Source organism: Colobus angolensis, unplaced genomic scaffold, assembly GCF_000951035.1.
Source record: "Colobus angolensis palliatus isolate OR3802 unplaced genomic scaffold, Cang.pa_1.0 Scaffold54, whole genome shotgun sequence".
NCBI lineage: Eukaryota > Metazoa > Chordata > Mammalia > Primates > Cercopithecidae > Colobus > Colobus angolensis.
The window spans coordinates 5,753,203-5,779,178 of NW_012118932.1; the positions used below are offsets into that span (position 1 = coordinate 5,753,203).

General features: G+C 37.1%; 1 protein-coding gene across 3 annotated transcripts in view; it reads left to right on the plus strand.

The window, feature by feature from the left end:
• Positions 1 to 25,976, plus strand: part of FGF12 (fibroblast growth factor 12) — a 599,118-nt gene that overhangs the window by 404,959 nt on the left and 168,183 nt on the right. For all 3 annotated transcript variants that reach the window (XM_011961231.1, XM_011961230.1, XM_011961229.1), the window contains one exon: positions 5,587 to 5,690. In XM_011961231.1, the coding sequence (XP_011816621.1) occupies positions 5,587 to 5,690 (104 nt within the window). The remainder of the gene's footprint in view (positions 1 to 5,586; positions 5,691 to 25,976) is intronic.

Here is a 25,976-nt window from a genome sequence, read left to right on the forward strand (position 1 = left end):
CTGTTGATTGTTTCCTTTGCTCTGCAGAAACTTTTTAGTTTGATGTAATCCCACTTGTCTATTTTTTTGCTTTCATTTGCCTGTGCTTTTAATGTCATATCCAAGAAATAAATCTTTGCCAAGGCCAATTTCAACTTTTTCCCTTATGTTTTTTTTTCTATGGGTTTTACAGTTTTAGGTCTCACATTTAATTATTTAATCAATTTTGAGCGAATTTTGTGTATGGTATAATATAAGGACCCCATTTCATTCCTTCATATGTGAATACCCAGTTTTCTCAACACCATTTGTTGAAGAGACAATACTTTCCCTTCATTACCTTTTCCAATACCTTTTTTCCGTGAGGTTTTATGATTGAGCTTGGTTTATTGAAGCCAAGAGTACCAGCTCCATTATTTCAGTTTTTAAAATACAAGAGTCAACTTTACAAAAAGATTTAGAACAAGATACTCCTTTTGGAAAGGACAAGTTTAAGAAGATCTTTGAATGTCAGATTAAATACTTGGACTCTATTTTGTATATAATTGTAGTATTTAGTCCACAAATGTTTACTGGGATTGCTAATATACACAGAATATATACTACCCTGCGTATTCTCTCTCTCGTTTTCTCTCTGTGTCTCTCTCTGTCTCCTCCTTTCCTCGTATTATACAAGTGTAGTTTCGATGTGAGTTTTGTTTTGGAGAGCTTACAATCTAGTTGTGGTTGGGAGAGGAAACAGATTTTTTAGAGGAATAAAACTATAAATTGTGATAAATATAGTCTGGATCCAGGAATAGGGCAGCTAAGAAGTGAAAGAAAGCACTTGGCATTTGGTGTGTCATTTCAAGTATGTCAGGGATTTCAGTGTGAAGATGTAGGGAGAGTGACATTCCAAGCAGAGGGAACTAAGTTAGCAAAAAGATGGAGTTTAGAAGGTAGGAGGAGGAAGAGCAAATTACTAGAAGCACTCAGTATTGAAGTGAAAGTGCCATGTAGCACAAATGTATGTTGTAGATTAACCTTGAATATCAGGCTGAGATGCTTTAAGTTTCTAATTTCATTTTTATCTTAAAAAGAACTTTCATTGTAACAAGGAAACCTACATTCCTGGAAAGAATGTGTTTTTGTCATAACCCATATAATAACATTTATTTAATAAAGCTATGTACTTGTAACTGGGCTAGACATTACAGCAACTACCCTCAAGAATCTTGCATTGTAGGGACAGAGACAGAGATATAAACAAAGAACTCTAAAACCATGTTCTAAATACCATTACAAAAATATACACAAGAAATAAGCCATCTGGAAAAGGGAAGTATTATTTCTGAAGGGCTTTGGGCAAGACTCATGGGGGAGTTCAACAGGTAGGCCTTAAATGATGAAAAGAGTTGGCCAAATTTAGAAGTGGGAAGATAAGCTTTCCAAAAAGAGATAGAGGACAAAAGAGGACAAACTCCAGCCTAGTTAAAGATTGAGGGGGAACTTAGGAAATGGCAAAAAGCTCTGTGAAGCCGGTTACAGCAGATGGAAAGGGTGACAGGTGATAAGCTGGAAATGTGGGTTGGAGCCAGGTTGTAAAGGACACTGGAGACAGGGAGGAATCACTGCAGGTTGTAAGCAGGAAAATGGCATAAGAGGATGCAAGGGACTTAAAGAGTGGGTGGAGTCAAGTAGCCCAGTTACTATGAGTTAGGACAGTGGCTTTGAGGAGTAGTGAAAGGAGTAGCAAAGGGCTCCGGTGAGCTAGAGCCAGAGTGTGCTACTCTGAAGATAATTAATGGATAAGAGTAAGTCATTTGCCGCCTTTTGGGATTTTTAGGAGGCAGATGAGGACGCTTCCAGAGAAACTGTGTTTAGCTTTTACCAATAAAGTCTCATTTCAAATCATTTACTGATTTTTAAAAATGGGCTTGGTAAGTCTCACAAAACAAACCAGCTAAAAGCCATTATCATCTTGTAGTTCATATAGAACTTTCAGACAGGTTTCTTGTTTTTGTCCCTGCCTAGCATTATCAGTTTGCTGTCATTCTTCATGTAGGAAAAATTTTATAGTTGCTTTTCCTTCTATGGTGAGCTACGTAAACCAGTGTTCTTAGCATTTATCCTGGGAAGTCTTTTCTCCTTCTCACAGTAATTGTCAGTGAACTTAATATTTTCCAGTATCTGCTTTTATTTAAAACGAAGTACCTTGCATCGAGTTCATATCTTGCATATTAATTCTGCTTTCATTAGCATCTCTATCAGTTAGGATTAGCGTTGGCTCTGCATTGCACAGAGTAAAATAACAAGGACGTATTTTCTCACGTAAAAGCCAGACCTGGTAATTGAATGTTGGACTTGTGCCACTGCTCCACAAAGCTCTCAGGGACCCAACTCCTTCCAGCTCACCTGCCAGCACCCGCTGGAGAGTAGTTCTTGTTTTTCTGGTTTCAGATGATCCAGCTACCATATTCCCATTCAAACAGTAATAGGTAAAGGTTGAGAAGGGGTGCAATGGACACCTATAAGTTGTCTGTAAGGAAGGATTCCTCAAGTCTGTAATGATGTGATGACTCATATCTCATTGACCAGTAGTGAGTCCATAGGACCTACATCCTACATCTGGTTGCAGGTTGCAGGATATGTAAGAAGATGTAGCTGAATAATCTATTTATTTGCAAGAAGGTAAGAACGGATATTAGAGGAAATTAAAAGAACAAAAAGGGGAGGCCGAGACAGGTGGATCACAAGATCAGGAGTTTGAGACCAGCCTGGCCAACACAGTGAAACCCCGTCTCTACTAAAAATACAAAAATTAGCTGGGTGTGGTGGTGGGTGCCTGTAATACCAGCTACTTGGGAGGCTGAGGCAGGAGAATCACTTGCACTCCAGCTGAGTGACAGAGCTAGACTCTGTCAAAAAAGAAAAAAAAAAAGAAAGAAAAAACAAAAAGATGAAATATGATGTTTCGAACAGGTAGCCCCATTAGAGAGCCTGAAAGCCTTTGTTTAGATGCATTTTCCCCTGGGTTAACTCTAAATCTTTTTGTACTTCTAAAAATTAAGGTAATCATTCTGTCCTAAATTCTTCATAGCATTTATGGTTGAGGATCAAATATAATTAAAGAACGTGTCAGCACTTTGAAAATTGTTACACAAATATAAAGTATTATATTTTAAAGCATTAAAACAACTGAATATAAACTAAAAAATATTATTGAGGCAATATGTCAGTTTTTCCAGTAGCCTTGTGGTAACTCTGTCTGACAAACAGAAGAATTCGGTGTCCATGACAAATAGCTCTTTGAGAGGACACGTCTCTGTGAATCACTTTCAGAAACATGACAGTGCATTTGGTGCTATCAACTCTGTGCAGTAAGGATTATCATGTGCATTTTACAGATAGGAAAACTAAGGCAGAGAAGTTAAATGAGTAGCTCAAAGCCATGTAACTTAGTGGAGGGTTTAGAAACTATGTGTCTGCAAATCTCATACTCATAATCTATGTTTTTGCTCTAGTTTTCACATGGCACACATCTTGTTGCCCATTTGGTAAAGTCTACATATCTAAGATTAGAACGACAGGCTCGCGGTTATTTATCCTTATTTTATTTACATGGTGTTCTTTCTCATTTTCCCCCAATATAAATCAAATCCTTCAATCTGCCAGTCCCTTTCTGCATACACACATTACTCTGCAAAACCACCTCACTTCCTGCCTCACTAAAATGTTTTCTGTTCTTCGTTTTCTCAACTTCTGCTTCTTCTTTAAGTGTCAACTCAGGTTCCATTTTCTGTGTAAGGCATTCCATGAATACTTCAGGCCACACAGAGCTTCCATTTTCCTGAACTTCTGTAATACAGAGAATATATATATAGAATGCATATATTACATTTAATTATAGAAGCAAATTATACACTGTATCATATTATTCCATATGTCTTAGCTTTTTCTCCCCAACTAGACTTTGTCTTGTATTTCTTTTTTGTCTTGTATTTCTTAAGTTGTTTCAGTAACACAAGGATACTGGTAAGAATATAGCAAGAAATAAAACCAGTTCAAATCTAAATTGAGCCAACAATTAATCTATGAGAAACTACTTATAGTTTCTTATCTAGTCTCAGTTTTCATGACAAATGTGGAAATGGGTTCAAAGAGGCAAAAAGACTGATCCGATGTCAACAGCTAAGAATGGAATCCTGTTCTACCAAACCTGTGGTCTAAGGCTTGATCCTCTACAACTGTCCATTGAACACTGACTAAAGCCAAATACTGTGAGTGTGTGTGTCTGCGAGTGTGTGTGTTTAGCTTACTATTGTAGGTTGAGAGAAGCCCAGAAAAATAGAGGCATCCCTGAATAACAGTAGCCCTCGGGTTAATTTATGTGTATCTTGTATTAAAAACTAAGAAGACGAGAACCGAGAGGAATTTTATCAATAGAAAAGGTGGATAAGAACTTCTAATTAAGCCAGGATACTGAAATGAACTGCAGAGATATTTTCTTATGCATACAACCATGAGATACTTAATTCATATCCATGTTGCCATCTACAGAACCTAAGTATATGATTGCTTTTCTTCCATATGCAATGTGAATTGTTTCAGGGTGGGGGCAATGTTTTCTGTTCATGCTCATTTTGTGATCTCAAAAGGAACTGAAGTTGTCCCAAGGACCGAAATACATTGTTGGAAGAAAAACAGAAGATTCTCTTAGGTATCTTTTTTTCTGATCTATGAATTCCTTCTCCAAGTGGACATATAGACTATCGAGTACTTTAAGTGATGAGCAACTCGAATATGTAAAGACTGCAAGCATGTTCCCATTTCATCTTAGGATGTTGAATTACTTTTGTCAAATTAATTCTTAACGGTTTTGGGTATATGTGTGTGTGTGTATATATGTGTGTGTGTGTATATATATGTGTGTGTGTATATATATATGTGTATATATATACACACATATATTTTTCCCACCTGGATATAAATATATAAAATATATCCTTTATAGCTTAAGCTATCTATCAATCATCTATACATCTGTTTATCTTTCTTTATTTACATGTAAAAAATTGAGATACCAAGAAAAAAGTTTTGTCTGAATGTTATCACCAATAGGTCAGTAATTTTTGCATTCTTCTTCTGTGTTCAATATAACGTTAGAACAACAAGGAAAAGACTAAAAACAAGAAGCTTTGGACTGTTGTAAAGATAATATTTTGTTATTTCTTATGACTACAGATACATGTTCTCCTGTTGAGAATTTTTCGGTTCGTATTATTTGTTTGTTAGAAAAAATTATCTTATATTACCCTGTTTGAGGGTAATTTTTAGGATCAGGAATCCTGAAATCTCAGATCCAGTTGGGCCTTTAGGGACCTTCTAATCCAACCCCTTTGTACAGAGTTTATGTAACTTACCTGAAGTTACGTAGGTAATTAATGCTGGCGCAGGGTCAAGAAGTCAATTTCCCCCATTTTTAGACCTCTCTTTATTTCTTTCTCTCTCCATTTTTCTACCAAGTTCAATTAATAGGTTTTAATTCTCAAAAGAATTATTAGAAGAAAAAAGATTATTTATTCAAAAGGTCACTGATCCTTTCCTCCTTTCTTTTTCTCCCCCCAGCTCTCTTCAATCTAATTCCCGTGGGCCTGCGTGTAGTGGCCATCCAAGGAGTGAAGGCTAGCCTCTATGTGGCCATGAATGGTGAAGGCTATCTCTACAGTTCAGTAAGTGCATTGTAGTGTGTATTTGTGTGTATGTGTGTGAACTACCACTGAGAGGTAATAGAGTAACCATCATGTTAGGCAGGAAAATTGGAAGTTGAAGTCATTTTATATTTTGTGATCCCGTTTTTCAGGATTATTTTGAGGTTTTGTAATTTAGAGTGTTAAGGACCATGTCTTGTTGAATGACTATATTGCAGTTACTCTCCATGCAATATAAATTCCTTGTGTCTAGCTTCAATTTCTGCAGAATATTCTCCTTTTGGAATTTTACCTTTCTGTTTAATTCAAAAAGCAAGACATTTTTCTTTTCTCTTGTTCTCTCTCCTTTAAGCATAGAGGACAGCTCAGGAAGGAAAATTCTTCAATTTGTCTGGAAATAGTCTCTGTCCTACCATGGAGAAAAAAACTTTCATAATGGATTGTGGCTTTGTTTGTATTTAGTAGGTCTATGTTTTATCTACTGTGTCAGAGTCTCAGAATAACTTTAACTTAAAGGCAATATGAATTTATGGCAAGAACTCTGGATTATGAGAAAGGATATTTGAGTTTTATTTGCATTTCATGTACTATCTTGATATCCCTTTGGGCAAATTATCTTCCTCTGCTGGCTTAATTTTGGACCTTTCAAATGAGCATGTTGGACACCATGTTGTATCATGTCTTCTTTCAAATCCCAAACTGGCAAAATTAGGTAGCATCAGTGGCTATGTTATCAGCACTGACATATTTTAAAGTTACGAACACAATTCTGATGCTTGTCTCACTCTCAGGATAATAATTTATGTGTTGAGACTGGGTGCGGTGGCTCACGCATGTAATCCCAGCACTTTGGGAGGCCGAGGCGGGCGGATCACGAGGTCAGGAGATCGAGACCATCCTGGCTAACACGGTGAAACCCCCTCTCTACTAAAAATACAAAAAAATTAGCCGGGCATGGTGGTGGACGCCTGTATTCCCAGCTACTCGGGAGGCTGAGGCAGGAGAATGACGTGAACCCGGGAGGCAGAACTTGCAGTGAGCCAAGATCACGCTACTGCACTCCAGCCTGGGCGACAGAGCAAGACTCCGTCTCAAAATAATAATAATAATAATTAATAATAATAACAACAACAATAATAATAATAATTTATGTGTTGAGAGAATGTGGCTGCACTGAATGGTGTATGTGTGTGTGTGTGTGTATTTCCGCTTTCCTGTAAGAGAGTTGCCTATTCGTAGTTCATGAAAAAAATTCATTGAAAATCATGATTACGGATTTCCACCCTTACTTTCTATGATCTCAGTAAATAGCACAAGGTTATTTTGGAAGTTCCCATATGTCTACTGGATTCTAAATTAGTTATTGACTAGTTTTCATTAGACTCTTCCATTGTTCAATTAAACAAATCTCTGGTATATTGGAGCTCAGACATTGATACCCTCAAATATGGTGTTTTTACATGCTGTACAGAAGAAGCAGCCTCAAAGTCTCTCTGAACTCCCTCTGCCTCCTATGGCTCAATCCTGTCTCTCCCAAAGCACAGGATGAAGTTGTTCTCTGGAGTTCCCTTATCTGCCTAAGCTCGGACCTGCCAAAGAAGAAAACAATTACCTTTGGTCTCTTCCCTGAGTTTTCATTAACTGAACTCATATCACAGGAAGAAAGACTGAAGTTCATCAATACACCTAGACAGCGTTTTGTCACAAACCGTGGTCTACTCTGCAGATCCAAAAGACTTCGTCCCAGCTCATTGTATGTTCTTTAAGTTCATTGAACTCCCCCCAAAATCATTTGCTATCGCTATAAAATCGTCCACACCTCCCCATCTCCCTTTCCTCTAAAAAGAAGGGTACTGGCCGGGCGCCATGGCTCACGCCTGTATTCCCAGCACTTTGGGAGGCCGAGGTGGGCGGATCACGAGATCAGGAGATCGAGACCATCCTGGCTAACTTGGTGAAACCCCATCTCTACTAAAAATACAAAAAACTAGCCGGGCGAAGTGGCGGGCGCCTGTAGTCCCAGTTGCTGAGGAGGCTGAGGCAGGAGAATGGTGTGAACCCTGGAGGCGGAGCTTGCAGTGAGCTGAGATCGCGCCACTGCACTCCAGCCTGGGTGACAGAGCCAGACTCCATATATAAAAATAAAAAGAAATAAATAAATAAAAAGAAGGATATATAACCATGTATACCACATTTCACATGGTGGGGTGATCACCCTGTGATTCTCCCCAGTGCACGTTAATAAATTTGTATTTCTTTTCTCCTGTTAATTAGCCTTTCGTCCATCGATTTTCACTTAATCTACAGAGGGCGAAGGGAAAATTTTCCTTTGGCTCCAACAGGTACATCATACTTGCTTATTAGTAATACATCTGTCATTTGTATTACAATTATTGAAGTTAATATTTTACTCCTGAAAATATTCAGATCAAAATATACACTTACATGCTGTATGTGTACATATACATTTTTTCAAAGTTTCTGGTCAAAATAACACTTACATACATTTTCAGTCAAAATAATGGGCTCTCTTAGTGTGTCACAGCTCTGACAATTCTTCATGTCCAGTTATTGTGAGTCCATTTTAAATGTAAGAATTAAAATAAGACAAAAGACAAGATGATGTTATTTTGAATATTTCTAGTTAATCTTACTTTAAAGATTTAATCAGTCATTAAATAAGCAGCTAAATGTAGACTGTATTATGTACATTTAAAAGGTCATAATTCAGGTTATAATTCCACAGAAGCTGTAGAGTTCAGTTTATTAGACTAGAGTTGATCCCCCAAAGTCCATAACAAAGAAAAACACAGGAAGTTTGACAACAGGATTGTAAGCAGGAGACAATTGTATAAGGGAAGGAGGGAGTTTGGAGGAATGGCTGGGCTGTGGTTCCATCCTCTGAAGCTTTTCAGATATGCATTCCTTCCCTCCTGCTGGCTTAGATTTGAGGTTAAGAGGGGGTGGGATCTTGAGCCACAAGAGGGAGTTTCTTTTGTGATGGAGTTTACCTTTGTAAACCTAGTGGGGTATCTAGATTTTCAGTTCTTCTCTCCACTTAAGTCAAACTTGCCTCATACTTACAATCACAATGCTTTCCCCTGGTGAGTTAAAAATCATCTGTTAACTTTGACTTTCCTGAGGTGTTTCTGGTATGCATTAAGGCTAGAATTTCTTTGAAAAGCAATTTTCTATGTTGTGGGCAACACTGTACTTGGGCAACCAATAAGGGTCATAACTGCAGTTCATTGAGAGAGAGGAGAGGGCTGAGGCAAACTAAGAGAACCTAGATAAGCTCATTTAGAAGCCAGAAGATTCACAAGTAGTATCATTTTTCTAGTGTCATTTACGTCACTTACCTGGCTTCTATTTATTTTTAAGCTAGGAATTAATTCCCTTGTTACTTTTGATTTCTATTTCTTCACCAGGAAGCAGGAGGAGAGAGTGTCAAAGATGGAGTGACTGTTAGGTCTAAAGCACAGAGCTGTAGTTTTAAGAGTTGCTCTGAAATTTTGTGTTTTAATAGGTAAGTTTAATCCATATGTATTTGATGAGATTATTGATGTATCTGGATATGTTTTTACCATAGTAGTGTGTATTTTTCTAAATTTCCTTTTGCTTCTCTTTTCTTTTTAAAAAACATTCTGTTGTTTTATTCACATGATTTTATTTTATTAAATTCTTCTGCAAGTTTGTAACCCTAGACTATATTTTTATTCCTTTAGTGGTTAGTCTTATTTTTTAAAATCATACATAAATAACGACATACTTTGCTAAAGATTTTTTAGTGTTTCTGTCTTCCTTTCCAACAGCTTATGGATATTATGGTGTTTTCTGTCTAGTAAATACCACAGCCTTTCTTGCTGCCAGTTTGATTAGTTGCACTTCAAAATAAAATCATATGCACAATTAGTTATTTTATAACTAATTATTAAATTAATGAATGTTTTGAATAATTTGTATGCATAGAATTTTTGTTTCTGTGTGTATATCAAATTTGGTCTCTGATTTCACTTTTATTCTAAACTAAACATTTGATTGTTTTGTGTGTGAGGGTGTGTGGATGGTGAACTTGCTTTTGGTATCCATGAAAATGTCTTCCTTTCACTTTCATTCTTGAATTGCAGTTCAGGTAGTTATAAAATTCTGAGTAGACCAATATTTTTCTCAGCATTTGGAAAATAATATTACATTGGTTTCTGGTATCTATTGTTCATTAGGAGAAGTTGCCATCAGTTTAATATTCTTTCCTTTGTAGGTAATCTCTACAGAAACTTTTTTCTGTCCTGAAAAACTAAAATTCTGTATACCAATTGAACAACAGCTCTCTTTCCTCTCTTCCCCCAGCCCCTAGCAAATACCATTTTTTACTTAGAGTTACAAAGAGTTTGACTACTTTAGATATCTCATATAGGTGGAATAATGCAGTATTTGTGCTTTTTGTAATTGGCTTATTTCACTTAGCATAATGTTCTCAACATTCATCTATGTTGTAGAATATGACAGGATTTCTTTCTTTTTAATGTTTAAAATATTTTAATGTATGTTATGTGCATTCCACATTCTGTTTATCTATTCATCTATTGATGGACATTTAAGTTACTTTGACCTCTTGGATATGAGATTACTGCTGCAATGAACATGGGTGTACAAATACCTTGTCAAGATCTTGCTGGATGATATGGTAACTCTGTTTTGTTTTGTTTTGAGAAAACACCATACTGTTTTCCCTATCAGCAGCATCATTTTACATTCCCACCAACAGTGCACCAAAGTTCCAATTTCTTCACATCCTTGCTAAGACTTGATACTTTTTGTTTCTTTTGATAGTAGCCATCCTAACAGGTGTGAGATGATATCTAATTTTGTTTTGATTTGCATTTCTTTAATAACTAGTAGTAATGGGCATCTTTTAACATACCTGTTAGTCATTTATAAATCCTCTTTGGAGACATGTCTATTCAATTCCTTTGCCTACTTTTTAATTGAGTCGTTTTGTGTTGTTGTTATTGAGTTGTAGGAGTTCTTTATAGATTCTGGCTATTAAGCCCTTACCACTTATATGATTTGCAAATATTTTCTCCCATTCTGTAGGCTACCTTCTCACTCTGTTAGTTGTTTCTGTTGACACGTAGAAGTTTTAAAGTTGCATATAGTCCTATTTGTCTATTGTTGCTTTTGCTGCTTATTCTTTTGGTGTCATATCCAAGATATAGTTGCCAAATTCAGTGTCATGAAGGATTTTTCCTATGTTTTATTCTAGAAGGCTTTTTGTTTGTTTGTTTGTGTTTTTGTTTTATTTTTTGTTTTTTGAGATAGAGTCTTGCTTTGTTGCCAGAGTGCAGTGGTGTGCAGAGTGCTAGAGTGCAGTGGTGTGGTCTCAGCTCACTGCAACCTCCACCTCGTGGGTTCAGGTGATTCTCCTGCCTCAGTCTCCTCTTATGCATAGATTTGTAATCCATTTTGAATTAATGTTACATGTGGTATAAGGTAAGGGTCCCATTTCATTCTTTTGCATGTGGATATACAGTTTTTCCAACACCACCTGTTGAGAGGCTAACCCTTCTCCATTGTGTAATCTTGTTGAAGATGATTTGACCACATATTAGAGGGTTTATTTCTGGGCTCTCTATTGTGGTCCATTGGTGTTTGTGTCTCTTTGTGCCAGTGTCATACTGTTCGATTACTATAGTTTTTTTACTATGTTTTGAAGTCAGAAAGTGTGAGACCTACAGCTTTATTTATTTGTTTATTTTCTTAAGATCGTTTTGGCTATTTGAGGTTCCTTGAGATTTTTATATAAATTTTGGAATGGAGTTTTCTATTAATGCAAAAAATGACATGGAGATTTTGATAGGAATTGTATTGAATGTATAGATTGTTTCCTGTAGTATGGACATTAGAAGAATATTAGGTTTTCTGATTCATAAACATGGGATTTCTTTTGACAATGTTTAGTAGTTTTCAGTATATACGTTTTTCAACTCCTTGATTAAATTTAAACTCACAGCGCCTTTTAGAAAAGAAGACAAAGATAATTTTAATGGTATTAACTAACTGTAAAAAATTGAGTAAATAAAAAGTTCTATAAGGCATCTCTTTCTCAAACAAAAGAAGGTTAAGCATGTTGGAAACTTATGTTTCTGAAACACCTTCTTTGATAGTTCAGGAAATACCATTCTGTGTTACAGTCTGTTGGAACAGATTTTTCTACAAATTTTACCTTATACATAGACAGTGCCTTTTAAAAATTTTGCTGTTTAACCAGTTTTGATTTAAAATGTAATATCCTTTAATGTTTTATTCTTTTTGAGTTTTAAAAGTTTTTTAAAAAAACTTGTAAGACCACCTACATTTTCTCAAATGTTCACAGTGCTTAAAGGCATTTCGGTTGGGAGTGAGGAAGGAGAGGAATTTTTTCATTTTATACAGAAAAGATAAAAGCCAAGTAAGTCCTCGACTATCCTCTGTAAATTTACTCGCATCTTTTTATATTTGAGTTGCTTGAACTGAAACTTGTTTAAATAAAACAAATGTAGATAAACATCATTTGGTATGACATTAGTTATAAAGCTAGATTTTCAAATTGTAGTTAGAACACCAGTGATATAATGTTTTAGGTAACTTGATAGAATGGTATGTGTGATAAAATAGGTAAAGAATAAAAACAATATTTACTGAAGTGCTATCACTGATACTGTTATGTTTGCCTTTTTCTCTTCTGTACCGATGTAACTCATAATTTTCCTTAAAGCTCAGCTCAAATCTTACCTGATATGCCACCTGTCTCCATTGTCCATCCTCTGTGAGAATTAGATGCTACTTCTGCTGTAATATCGGAGCACTTGACTTTTATTTTGCTGGTGGGCACGAATTACATCGTATTTATCTTTGCTATCTGGGCCATCTGGGCCACATATTTTTCCCAACCACAGCATTAAACACATTCTCTGGGAAAGGAAGATTCTCCATAAAGACTTGTGGAATTTTAAAGAATTGCCTATTTCAAGTATAGATGGAACAAATTTCATACAATTGTTGCACAATTAACTCTGATTACATTGATCAAAGTTTAATTGGTAGTCTTACAAACCACTGCACAAATGCTGGTTTGTCCTCAAAGCAATCTCAGCAAACCTAAAGTTTGTTCAATACATACTGATTGAAACTCCACCACATCTCAGGCACCAGACTGCATCCTGAGCGTGTAAAGGTGGATGAAATAGATACAATTCTTATTTTGTTATGGTTTGCTCTTATAATCATAATTAGTTACCTGTTGTAAGGGGTTTAGGCCAACTACAAAGTTAGAGGGCATAGTCCTCAAGACTACCCTCACTTCTGGCACCAGCTGCAAGTTTGTGGCCTCACAGAATCACCTTTGGAGTGATAACTTTCCAGAAGGACTCACAGAACTCACTGAAAACCATGGTTATACTCATGGTTACAGTTTATTGTCAGGGGAGGGACAGATTAAAATCCGTCAGGGGAAGAAATACTTAAGGCAGGATTCAGTAGAAGTACCAAATACTGAGCTTCTATTGTCGTCTTCCTATAGAGTCAGGACATGTTACTCTTCGGGTACCAACATGTGATAATAAGCATGGAGTGTCGCCAACCAGGAAGCTCACCTGAGCCTCTATGTCAAGAGATGTCATTGGCACCTGTTATGTAGGCAGGATTCATTCATTGCCCATGTGCTTGATCCCAGCCTCTGACTCCACAGATATTGTGTGACCCAAAGCCCCTACCCTAAATCATAGTGTTATTCTCTATTTAGCCCAAGGCTCTCAGGCAAACACAAATTACCTTCCAGAAACCAACCTCAATGGCTGCACCTCTTTTGGGGCAAGTTCTTTATGTGTCCAATGTTCAAGTGAAGTGAATGCCAAACTCCATAAATATGTACCTGTGGCTCTGTCTCCAGTCCCACTCCCTCACTCTTCTGACTACCATCTATTTTCTTACCCCAGCTCAGAAGAAGAAAATGATGAAGGAAAAGAAATTTATGGGTGTAATATCTGGCATATCAGCACTTGGGAAATGAAAATATAACTTACTGCTTTGTATAACTTAGGAGCCTTGACATTTGCGTCTAGGAAAATGGCGCTTAAAAATAATGCAGTTTGAACCTGGGCAACAGGTGAGAATCTGTCTCTACAAAAAATTTCGAAATTAGCTGGAGATGGTAGCATGTACCTGTGTTCCCAGCTACAAGGGAGGCTGAAGTGGGAGGACTGCTTCAGCTTAGGATATCAAAGCTGCAGTAAGCCATATTTGTACCACTGAACTCTAGTCTGGGCAATAGAGCAAAACCCTGCCTCAAAAACAGCAATTTGTGTAATTTGAAAAGTGTCTAGAGCGTACACCTAGGCAAAACATTGGACCTTTTTTAATTAATAGTTTGATGTGCTTAGCACACATATCACTGGCATTTTAGTGGTTAATATTGGTTAAAATGTTTTTAAAAGGTTTATTTTTTCTACCTACAGCTGTGATTTGTTTACTTTTTATAAACTTAGACTATTTATTGCCCAAATCTGAATTAGGTAGTTTATGAACTAAATGAAAATTTTTTTAACTGAAGGATAAACTACAGTCAAATTATACGAACACAGTTTTTTATTTGAACAGGGTCTTAACCTGTACCAATTGTATCTGAAGCTGAATTAGTGATAAAGATGCTTATTTTAGTCAGTCTATATTCTAATAAATAAGTAATATTATAAGTTCTTGTCAGAGTAACTGTAACCATGAAAGTAATACTAACAATATTTAATGGCTGTACTAGTGCAAATAATACACTGTACTTTTAGTTTTTGTTGTTTCTAAAGGACTTTTAGATTTGTATTTAATATCACAGCAACTCTGTGAGGAGGGATGGAAATGAACTAGTAGATATATATATATATATATATATTTTTTTTTTTTTTTTTTTTTTTTTTTGAGAGTCTTGCTCTGTCGCCTGGGCTGGAGTGCAGTGGCCGGATCTCAGCTCACTGCAAGCTCCGCCTCCCGGGTTCACGCCATTCTCCTGCCTCAGCCTCCCCAGTAGCTGGGACTACAGGCACCCGCTACATCGCCCGGCTAGTTTTTTTGTATTTTTTTAGTAGAGACGGGGTTTCACCGTGTTAGCCAGGATGGTCTCAATCTCCTGACCTCGTGATCCACCCGTCTCGGCCTCCCAAAGTGCTGGGATTACAGGCTTGAGCCACCGCGCCCGGCTGAGCTAGTAGATATTGATGAAGAGCTGAGGCTTGGTGAGGTGCTTGACTTAAATAAACCCATTCTGGTGAGTAATGGAACTAGAGTTGAAATCTAGGTCTTAACTTCAAAAACCATGAGCTTTTCATAATACCATACTGCTCTTGGCCTTATGTGTAATGAAACCTTTCCATTGGAATGTGTCTCATATTTTCCCATGTGCTTTCACATAAACTGTCACATTTGAGCCTTGCAATAACTCTGATATTATTGCTGAGTGACAAAAGGTATGCCTGGGAAACAGAGACATTAAGTGACTAAAATGAGGTCACTCAGCATAGTGAGGTAGGTTAAGTAAAAGCAGCTTCTAGTTTAATATTCATTTCTTTAATCAATATTGCTTCTCCTATTTGCTGTTGCAATTAAGGATGTGCCATACTATAGTGTTCCAACATAATATAAAAAGTATAATTCTTTGAAAACCAGGGCAGCCTATCACCTTGTTTGTGATGGCTTTATTACAGTGATAACACCAATAACAAAAAGCAAAGAGACTGCTCGATTGATGCATGTGCTTTGCACCATTTAGAATTTCTCCTTTAATGTGTTGCCTCAGTGCGAGTAGACAATGTCAAGACTGTGAGATGACGATACTGATTTTATATTGAAAAGCTGCATCAGGAGTTACTGAGAAACATGAGTTGGGGGTGGTGACTTCTGAGGAAGCAAAATGAAAGGGCCACTATTGGTAACTATGAGGAGAAGACTATTTGATGTCCACAAGGTAGGTGATAGGAGAAAGTGGTTGTTATTCCCTCCTCTAATTTCTTTTACTTCCCCACCATCATAGATATCCAAATTTCTCTCATCATTTAGGACCCAGTAAATATTTTCCCAATTTCTAAAGCCCCAAATAACTTCCACATTTTATCCGTTGATGGGACATTTATCTCTGTATTTCCTTTCTTTTATTAGAATTTGTTCTTAATGCTTTTTATATCCTATCAGATGCAAATTCATTGGGGTTAGGGATCATATCTAATATAGATGAATATCTCTCATAGCACTGAAAACTGTAATTCCAATGTTCAGACATCTGCAGAAGTCTTATTGAATCAGTTGATAGAGGCATCATACAGTTTAATTTTGGCAATAATTCACTGGCTCTCTGGACTTAATGGGATTTATAATAAATGTCCTGAGTATGAGCCTACACACTTTCCAGTTCAGTGACTAGTTCACTTTTGAGTAGTCTGTTTCTGTTCTACTGAAGTGTGTAAAATTTACTAGAGGAATCTTACTGTTCATACCTCTTCTCTATTGAGGTTGATATGGTGCTGTAGTTTTAAGAGCTGATAGTGCCATGGTTTTCTTTCTGTACTAAACACTGTGGTAAGGGAGAGGTAAAGATTAGGCATGATATCTTCCTGGGAAGCCACCTGGTTTTTACAGTTAATCTCTCACTGAAAGAATTCTGTTCCATCCTAAAAAGATACACAGATTTTTTAAAACAAGCATATCTGGAATAGAGGTACAAAGCAGTTACCCATTCTGGAATTTGAGTTTCCTTATCAACTTACTTTCTCATGGAAAGTTCTGAAAGCTGAGGCATATTCACAGCTCTTTTCTTGGGACAGCAAGTGAGTGGTATCTCAGAAAAGTGAAAGACGAGAGAGAGAGAGAGAGAGCGAGAAAAAGAGAGAAACAGGAACCTTAACTATTATTGTCAAATGAATCGTAGAGTTTGAAGTTAATGATGCCTAAATAGAGAAAAGTCAAAGGCCAAATCATAGAGGCTTGTTCAGCAAGTAGATTGTTAGATATTCAGTTTAGATCATTTACATAATTTTTTCTTCTCATATACTTGTGATCTGCTTGACCTTTGTAACATTCCTTTTTTTAAAAAAATTGGGGGCATAGTACCTAGAAAAGGATTATCTATTTTGCCTATTTCTTTTTTCACCCCACATATATTTATTAAATGAACTGGAATTTTTTCCAGTTAAGTAAAGAAAGAAAATATAGAATTCTGTCAACCCAAGCACCTGGCAATTAGTGCTTGCAAACATATGACATGGGCTATTTTTTGTTGGGATTGCATTGTCTTTCTTCAGAATCAACAGATTATTAGTTATACTTTCAGTAAGGATTGAGTAACAGTAAGCATCCATTTTTAACTTATAATGTATTCATAGTAAATAGTGTTGGTTTTCTTCTAAGAGTTTATAATTTATGGAAATGTTAATACTTTAGCTCCAGGGCTAAGCTTTATTGGAAAATTAGCATATATGTTTCTAGTAACATTTTTCATTAGAAAATAAAAGCAAGGCTCAGCTTTTGAGAGCAGCACTAATGAGGACCTTTGGTTAAATTATTTGAATATGATGCCAGATTTCATATTTTTCTTTTCCATCTTGTCATTAGCCACATTAGGCCAAAAAGTAGTCGTATTTCCAAAGTTTCTAAATTGTATTTTTTTAGTCATCAGTGAATCAGGGAATATTAAGTAGTAGTTTAAAATGTAAGCTTTAGAAATAAAACTGTGTTTGAATCATAGCCCTACTTACTTCCTTTGTGAAAAAATTGGAAAGATTTTTAACTTTCTAGATTGTTTTCTTACATGTAAAACAGGGCCCCTAATAATGAGAATATGGGCTTCATAGAATTATGTAAGGATGAAATGGAAAGATGCATGTAAAGCCCTACTGCAGTGTATACTGTACACTCTACACTCAGTGTTAGCCATAAGCAGTAACAGTAGTAGCAGTAGATACATTTTAAAAAGATGCTCGGTGTACCCTCAGGCAGCTCCTTAACATCAATCCATAAAGTTTCTGTAGGATTAATCTCACTGCTAGTTTTAGTGCTGGTTCCTGCTTTTCCTAATCTAATATCTGTAGTCACTCTGGTCTTGGGGGATTGCTTGAAGAGTATTTCTCATCTAGTTAGGGCAAATTAGCTTCAGGCTCAAGACTTTATCTGTTGAAGGAGAGTTGCCTTTTACTATTATTATTTTTAGTTTTAAGTTTTGTGGGTACATGGTAGGTATATACATTGATGGGGTACATGAGATATTTTATTTAATTTATTTGTTCATTTGTTTTGTTTTTTTGAGACAGAGTCTTGCTCTGTCGCCCGGGCTGGAGTGCGGTGGCATGATCTTGGCTCACTGCAACCTCTGCCTTCTGGGTTCAGGCAATTCTTCAGCCTCAGCCTCTGAAGTAGCAGGGACTACGGGTGCACACCACCATGCCTACCTAATTTTTTGTATTTTAGTAGAGACGGTGTTTCACTGTGTTGCCCAGGCTGGTCTCAATCTCCTGAGCTGAGGCAATCCGCCTGCCTCAGCCTCCCAAAGTGCTAGGATTACCGGCATGAGCCACCATGCCCTGCCACGTGAGATGTTTCAGTACAGGCATATAATGATAAATAATCACATCAGAGTAAGTGAAGTATCCATTACAAACACTTATCCTTTCTTTGTGTTCCAAACAATTCAATTATACTCTTTTAGGTAATTAAAAATGTACATTAGCTTATTGTTCACTGTGTTGTGCTATCAAACATTTGATCTTAAACCTTCTATCTAACTATGTTTTTGTACCCATCAACCATCCCTACTTCCCACATCCCCCTTTCCTGGCCTCTGGTAAGCATCATTCTACTCTCTATCTCCATGTATGTAATTGCTTTAATTTTTAACTCCCACAAATGAGAATATATGACGCTTGTCTTTCTGTGCCTGTTTTGTTTCACTTAACATAATATCTTCCAGTTCTATCAACGTTGTTGCAAATGACAGGATCTCATTCTTTTTTATGGCTGAATAATATTCCATTGGGTATATATACCATATTTTCTTTATCTATTCATCTGTTGATGGACAGGTTGTTTCCAAATCTTGGCTATTGTGAATAGTGATGTGGTAAACATAGGAGTGCAAATATCTCTTTGATATACCTATTTCCTTTCTTTTGGATATACCTAACTGTGGGATTGCTGGATCATATGGTCATTCTATTTTAGTTTTTGGAGGAACCTCCGTACTGTTTTCCATAGTTGTACTAATTCACATTCCTATCAACAGTGTTGAAGTTTTCCCTTTCTTCACATCCTCGTCAGCCTTTGAAGTTGCCTGTCATTTGGATAAAAGCCATTTTAACTAGAATGACATGATATCCCATCATAGCTTTGATTTGCATTTCTCTGATGATCAGTGATGATGAGCACCTTTTTATATACCTGTCTGCCATTTGTAAGTCTTCTTTTGAGAAATGCCTATTCAGATCTTTTGCCAGATTTCAGTAGTTTCATACTTTGAGGTCTTAGATTTAAGTCTTCAATCTATTTTGATCCTATTTTTGTCCATGACAAGAAATAGAGGTCTAGTTTCATTTTTCTGCATGTGGATATCCAGTTTTCCAAGCACCATTTATCAAAGAGACTCCTTTCCCCAATGTATGTTCTTGGAAACTTTGTCGAGAATGAGTTCTCTGTAGAGGTATGAATTTATTTCTGGGTTCTCTATTCTGTTCATACAGGGGTCTTCATATCTGTTTTTATGCCACTACCATGTTGTTTTGGTTACTATATCTCTACAGTATAATTTGAAGTCAGGTAATGTGATTCTCTCAGTTTTTAAATTTTTTGCTCAGGATAGCTTTTGCTATTCTGGTATGTGTTTGTGTGTGTGTGTGTGTGTGTGTGTGTGTGTGGTTTCATGTAAATTTTAGGATTTTTTTTTCTATTTCTGTAAAGAATGTCATTAGTATTATGATAAAGATTCCATTGAATCTGTAGATTGCTTTGGGTAGTATGGACATTTTAACAATATTGATTCCTCCAATCCATGAACATGGAATCTTTTCCCATTTTTTTGTGTCCTCTTCAATGTATTGAATGAATATTTTATTGTTTTTTTTTGTTTGTTTGTTTTTTGTTTGTTTTGTAGAACTCTTTCCCTTCTTTGGTTTAGGTAATTCCTAGGTGTTAGATTTTATTTGTTGCTATTGTAAATTGATTTTTAAAATTTCTTTTTCAGATTGTTCACTGTTGGCTATATAGAGAATGCCACTGATTTTTGTATGTTGATTTTGTATCCTGAAACTTCACTGAATTTGTTTATCAATTCCAAGAGTTGGCTTTTTTTTTTTTTTGAGTCTTTAGGTTTTTCAAATATACCATCATATCATCTACAAACAAAGATAATTTTACTTCTTCCATTCCAATTTGGATGCTCTTTCCTTCTTTCTCTTGTCTGATTGTTCTAGCTTGGACTTCCAGGATTATGTTGAATAACAGGAGTGAAAGTGGTCATCCTTGTCTTGTTCCCTAATCTTAGAGGAAAGACTTTCTGCTTTTCCTTGTTCAGTATGATGCCAGCTGTGGGTCTGCGATGTATGGCTTTTATTTTGTTAAGGTACTACCCTTCTATACCCATCATGTTTAGGGTTTTTATCATGAAAAGATGTTGAATTTTATCAAGTGATTTTTCAGCATCAGTTGCAAAGATGATATGATTTCTGTTCTTCATTCTGCTGATATGATATATCATATTGGTTGATTTACTAATGTTGAACCATTCTTGGATACCTGGGATAAATCCCACTTGCTTATGATGAATAATTTTTTTTAATGTGCTGTGGAATTTGGTTTGCTAGTATTTTGTGTATTTTTGCATCAGTATTCAACAGAGGTACTAGCCTATAGTTTTTGTTTGTTTGTTTGTTTCTTTTTTTGAATGTCTTTATCTGGTTTTGGTGTCAGGGTAGTACTGACCTCATACAATGAATATTCCCTCCTCTTCTGTTTTTTGAAATAGTTACAGTAGAGTTGGTATTAATTCTTCATTAAATGTTTAATAAAATTATTCAGCAGTGAATCCACTAATCCTGGTACAAAGTTTCTTTTTTGGGAGACTTTTTGTTACAGCTTCGGTCTCATTGCTTGTTATTGCTCTGTTCAGGTTTTGGACTCTTTCAGGGTTCAATCATGGTATGTTGTATGTGTCTGAGAAGTTATCTTTGTCTTCTAGGTATAATATTGGTGTGTAGTTGCTTAGAGTAGCCACTAGTGATCCTTTGAATTTCTGCGGTACCAGTTGTAATGTCTCCTTTTTCATTTCTGATTTTACTTATTTGAGTCCTCTCTCTTTTGTTGTTCATTGGTCTGGCTAAAGGTGTGTTGATTTTGTTTATCTTTTCAAAAAACCAGCATTTTTTTTCATTGATTTTTGTATTTTTTTAAATTTCAAGTTCCTTTACTACTGCTCTGGTCTTTATTATTTATTTTCTTCTCTTAATTTTGGGTTTGATTTGCTCTTGTTTTTTTTAGCTCTTTAGAATGCAGTGTTAGGTTTATTAGAAATGTTTTACTTTTTTATGTAGGCATTTATACCTGTCAGCTTTCCTCCTAATATTGTTTTCACTGTATCCTATAGATTTGGGTATGTTGTGTTTTCATTTTCTTTTGTTTCAAGAAATTTTTACATTTATTTCTTAATTTCTTTATTGAGTAAGAAATATTCAGGAGCATATTATTTAATTAGTTTTCATATATTTGTAGAGTGTTCAAAATTCCCCTTTTTATTGATTTCTAGTTTTTATTCCATTGTGGTCAGAGAAGATACTTGATATTATCTCAATTTTTTTGAATTTTACAAGACTTGTTCTGTGACCTAGCATATAGTCTACCCTTGAGAATAATTTATGTGCTGAGAAGAATGTGTATTCTGGAAGCCTTTGAATGGAATGCTCTGTATTTATTAAGCCTATTTGATCTATAGTGCAGATTAAGTTTGTTTCGTTGTTGATTTTCTGTCAGGATGATCTGTCCAATGTGAAAAGTGGGGCATTGACGTCTCCAGTTATTATTTTATTGGGATCTCTCTCTTTAACTCTGATAACATTTACTCAGTGTTGGGTGCATTTATATTTACAATTATTATATCCTCTTGCTGAATTGACTCCTTTATTATTATATGATTTTCTTTTTTTGTCTCTTTACGGTTTTTGTCTTGAAATCCATTTTGTCTGATATATGTAGAGCTACTCCTTCTCTTTTTTGGTTTTCATTTGCATGGAATATCTTTTTACATCTTTGTATCTGTCTATGTGTATCTTTCTAGGTAAAGTGTATTTCTTATAGGCAAGACATCATTGGCTCTAGTTTTGAAATCTATTCAGGTACTCTGTGTCTTTTGATTGGAGAGTTATTTCATTTACATTCTGTGTTATTGTTGATAAGGAAGGAATTTTGTTCCGGCCGCTTTGTTATTTGTCTAATGGTTGTTTTGTAGTCCTCTCTTCCTTTTTTCCATCTTTCCTATCTTTCTTTTAGTGGAGGTGATTTTCTGTGGTAGCATGGTTTAATTGCTTGCTATTTATTTTTTTGTGTATCTGTTGTATGATTTTTGTCTTCAGGTTACCATGAGACTTGCAAATAATATAACCCATCATTTTAAACGGATGACAACACAGGTTGCATAAACAAACTAACAAAGAAGCAAAGAAAAAAACTAATAAAAACTCTACGTGTTGGATTCATCCCCTTGCCTTTAAACTTTTTCTGTTTTTTAAATATCTTATTATACTATCCATGTCTTGAAAAGTTTTGTAGTTATTTAATTTATTTATTTATTTATTTATTTAGAGACAGAGTCTTACTCTGTCACCCAGGCTAGAGTGCAGTGGTGTCATCTCAGTTCACTGCAACCTCCGCCTCCCAGGTTCAAGTGATTCTCATGCCTCAGTCTCCCGAGTAGCATTACCACACTCGCCTAATTTTTGTATTTTTAGTAGAGGCAAGGTTTCACCATGTCGGCCAGGCTGGTCTTGAACTCTGATCTCAAGTGATCCTCCCACCTCGGCCTCCCAAAGTGCTGGGATCACAGACGTGAGCTACTGCACCCAGCCCCGTAGTTATTATTTTTGATGGGTTCATGTTTTAGTCTTCCTTTACAGGATGTGAATAATATATACACCACAATTACAGTATTATAATATTGTGTGTTTACTTTTGCCAGTGAGTTTTATGCCCTCAGATGGTTTCTTATTGCTCATTAGCATTATTTTCTTTCAGACTGAAGAACTCCCTTTAGCGTTTCTTGGAAGACAGGTCTGGTGTTGATAGAATCCCTCAGCATTTATTTGTCTGAGAAGGTCTTCATTTTTCCTTCCAGTACGTAGGATATTTTCCCTGGATAATTCTATTATAGGATACAAGTTTTTGTTTGTTTGTTTGTTTCCCCTTCAGGACTTTAAATATGTCATGCTATTCCCTCCTCTTGGCCTATAAGGTTTCCACTGAGAAGTCTGCTGCCAGATGTGTGGCAGCGCCATTGCATTTTTTTTTTTCTCTTGCTGCTTTTATGATCCTCTCTTAACCTTGACCTTTAAAATTTTAATTATTAAATGTCTTGAGATAATCTTTTTTTGGGTTAAATCTGCTTGGTGTTTATAACCTTCTTATGCTTGAATATTGACATCTTTCTCTAGGTTTGTGACGTTCTCTATTATTATTCTTTTGAATAAACTTTCTACTCTTATCTCTCTCTCTCTACTTCCTCCTTAAGGCCAACAACTCTTAGATTTGCACTTTTGATGTCATTTTCTGGATCTTGTAGGCATGCTTCATTTTTTAAAATTCTTTTTTCTATTGTCTTCTCTGACCGTGCATTTTCAAATAGGCTGTCTTCAAGCTCCCCAAGTCTTTATTCTGCTTGATTAATTCTACTGTTAAGAGATTTTAATGCATTCTTCAGTATGTCAATTGTGTTTTTCAGCTCTAGAACTTATGCTTGATTCTTTTAAATTATTTCAGGCTCTTCATTTAACTGATAGGATTCTCAATGATTTCTCTGTGTTATCTTGAATTCTGTTGACCTTCCTCAAAACAATTATTTTGAATTCTCTATCTCTCTAGGATTAGTCCCTGGGGTCTTATTTAGTTCTTTGTTGAGGCCATGTTTTCCTGGATGGTCTTGATGCTTGTGGATGTTCATCCGTGTCTGGGCATTGAAGTTAAGTATTTATTGTAGTCTTTGCAGTCTGAGCTTGTTTTACCTGTCCTTCTTGGGAAGACTTTGCAAGCATTCAAAAGGACTTGGGTGTTGTGATCTAAGTTTTTAGCTATTGCAGCCATACCTGCATTAGGGGGCACCCCAAGCCTAGTAATGCTGTGGATCTTGTAGACTCACAAGAGGTACCATCTTGGTGTTTTGGGTAAGATTGGGAGAATTTTTGGATCACCACGCAGACACCCTTGTTCCTTTCTCTTACTTTCCTCCAAACAAACGGAGTCTTTCTTTCTCTCTCTCTCTCTCTCTCTCTCTCTCTGTGCTAAGTTGCCTGGAGCTGGGGGTAGGTGACACAAGCACCCCTGTGGCCATCACCACTGGGACTGCACTAGGTCATACCTAAAGCCAGCACAGCACTGTGTCTCATTTACGGTCTGTGCTGAGCACTGCCTGGTTACTACCTATGTTCACTCAAGGCCCAAGGGCTCTATAATCAGCAGGTGGTGAAACCAGCCAGGCTTGTCTAACTTCCCTTCAGGGCAGCAAGTTTCCTTTTCCCCCATGTAGGTTCAGAGATGCCATCTGGGAGCCAGGGCCTGGAGTTGAGAACCTTATGAATCTTCCTGTGCTCTTTTCTACTGTGGTTGAGCTAGCACCCATGCTGCAAAACGAATCTTTCCCACTCTTCCTTGTTCCCTTTCCTTAAGCAGGAGAGTCTCCTCCTGTGGCCACTATCATCCCTGGCCCACAGCACACACTGCCTGGCTACTGCCAGGGTTTACTCAATGCCCAAGTGCTCCTCAGTCAGCTTGTGGTGAATGTTGCCAGGGCTGGGTCTCGCTCTTTAGGACAGTGGGCTCAGTTCTGGCTCAGGGCTGGTCCAGAACTACCATCCGGGAGCCAAGGCCTGGAGCTGGGTACCCTGGGAACCTGCTTGATGCTCTACTCCACTGTGGTCAAGGTGGTGCCTAAGGGGCAAGAGAGGCCCCCCTTACTCTTTCCTCTCCTTTTCTCAAGCAGAAGGAGTCTCTTCCCATAGCCACTACATGTGGGGATGTGCTGGGACACCCTAGAAGCCAGCACAGTTTTAAGTCTCACCCAAGGCCCGTGGCCTCCACTGCTAATTATTCAGAGTCCAAGGGCACTTAGGCAGCCGTTGATGGATCCTGCCAGAACTAGGTCCTTCCCTTCAAGGCATTGGGTTCGTTTCTGGCCCAGGGCATGTCTAAAAATTTCATCCCTGAGCTAGGGCCTGGAATGCAGGCCTCACGACTGGTGCCCTATTGTATAGTGGTCAAGCTGGTATCCCGGTTGTAAGGGAAAGTTTTCTTTCCTCTCCCCTCTTCTTTCCTTAAGCAGAAGGAAGAAGTCTCTCCCATAACTGCTAGTGGCACTGCCTGGGGTTGGGGAGGGGTGATGCAAGCATCCCCTTAGCCACCTGGGCTGGTGTCTCACTAGGTCACATGCACCCCAAGTCCACTGGCTCAGCGCCCAGCTCAGCACCAGGACTTGTCCAGGAATTGCAGGCTTTGTTGTCTAGGCTCCATTTCAAGTTCATTTAGGACCTCAGTGGCAAGGCTTGGCAGAACTCAAGTTCTGACCACTAGGATAGACAGTTCACCTCTGGCTAGGGCTGGTCTGGGTGCCCCCTCTCTGGGCACCGGGAAGTTCTTCACTTTGCTGTTTTCCACTGTAACAGGGAAGCACCGAGTTCTAATGCCGAGCCCCACAGCCACTGTACTCTCCTTACCCCAAACACACAGATTCTGTCTCCATGCCATGCAGCCACTAATGGGGGATGGGAGAGTGGTGATATAGGTGATTCATGACTGTCTTTCCTACCCTCTTCAGTGCCTCTTTCAGTGATATGAAGTTGAAACTAGATACTGTGACAATTCATATGAGTTTTGGTTATTATGAAGTGTTTTTTTGTGTGCGGAGGTAGTTATTCCTTTTTGTGTTTTAGCTGGGAGGACAACTGCCGGGGTGTTCTATTTGCCATGTTGCTCCACCTCAATGATCTGTTGTTATTTTTTAAACTGGATTTGGAGCGGAAAAGATAAAGGGGACTACAACCGTCTTAATAC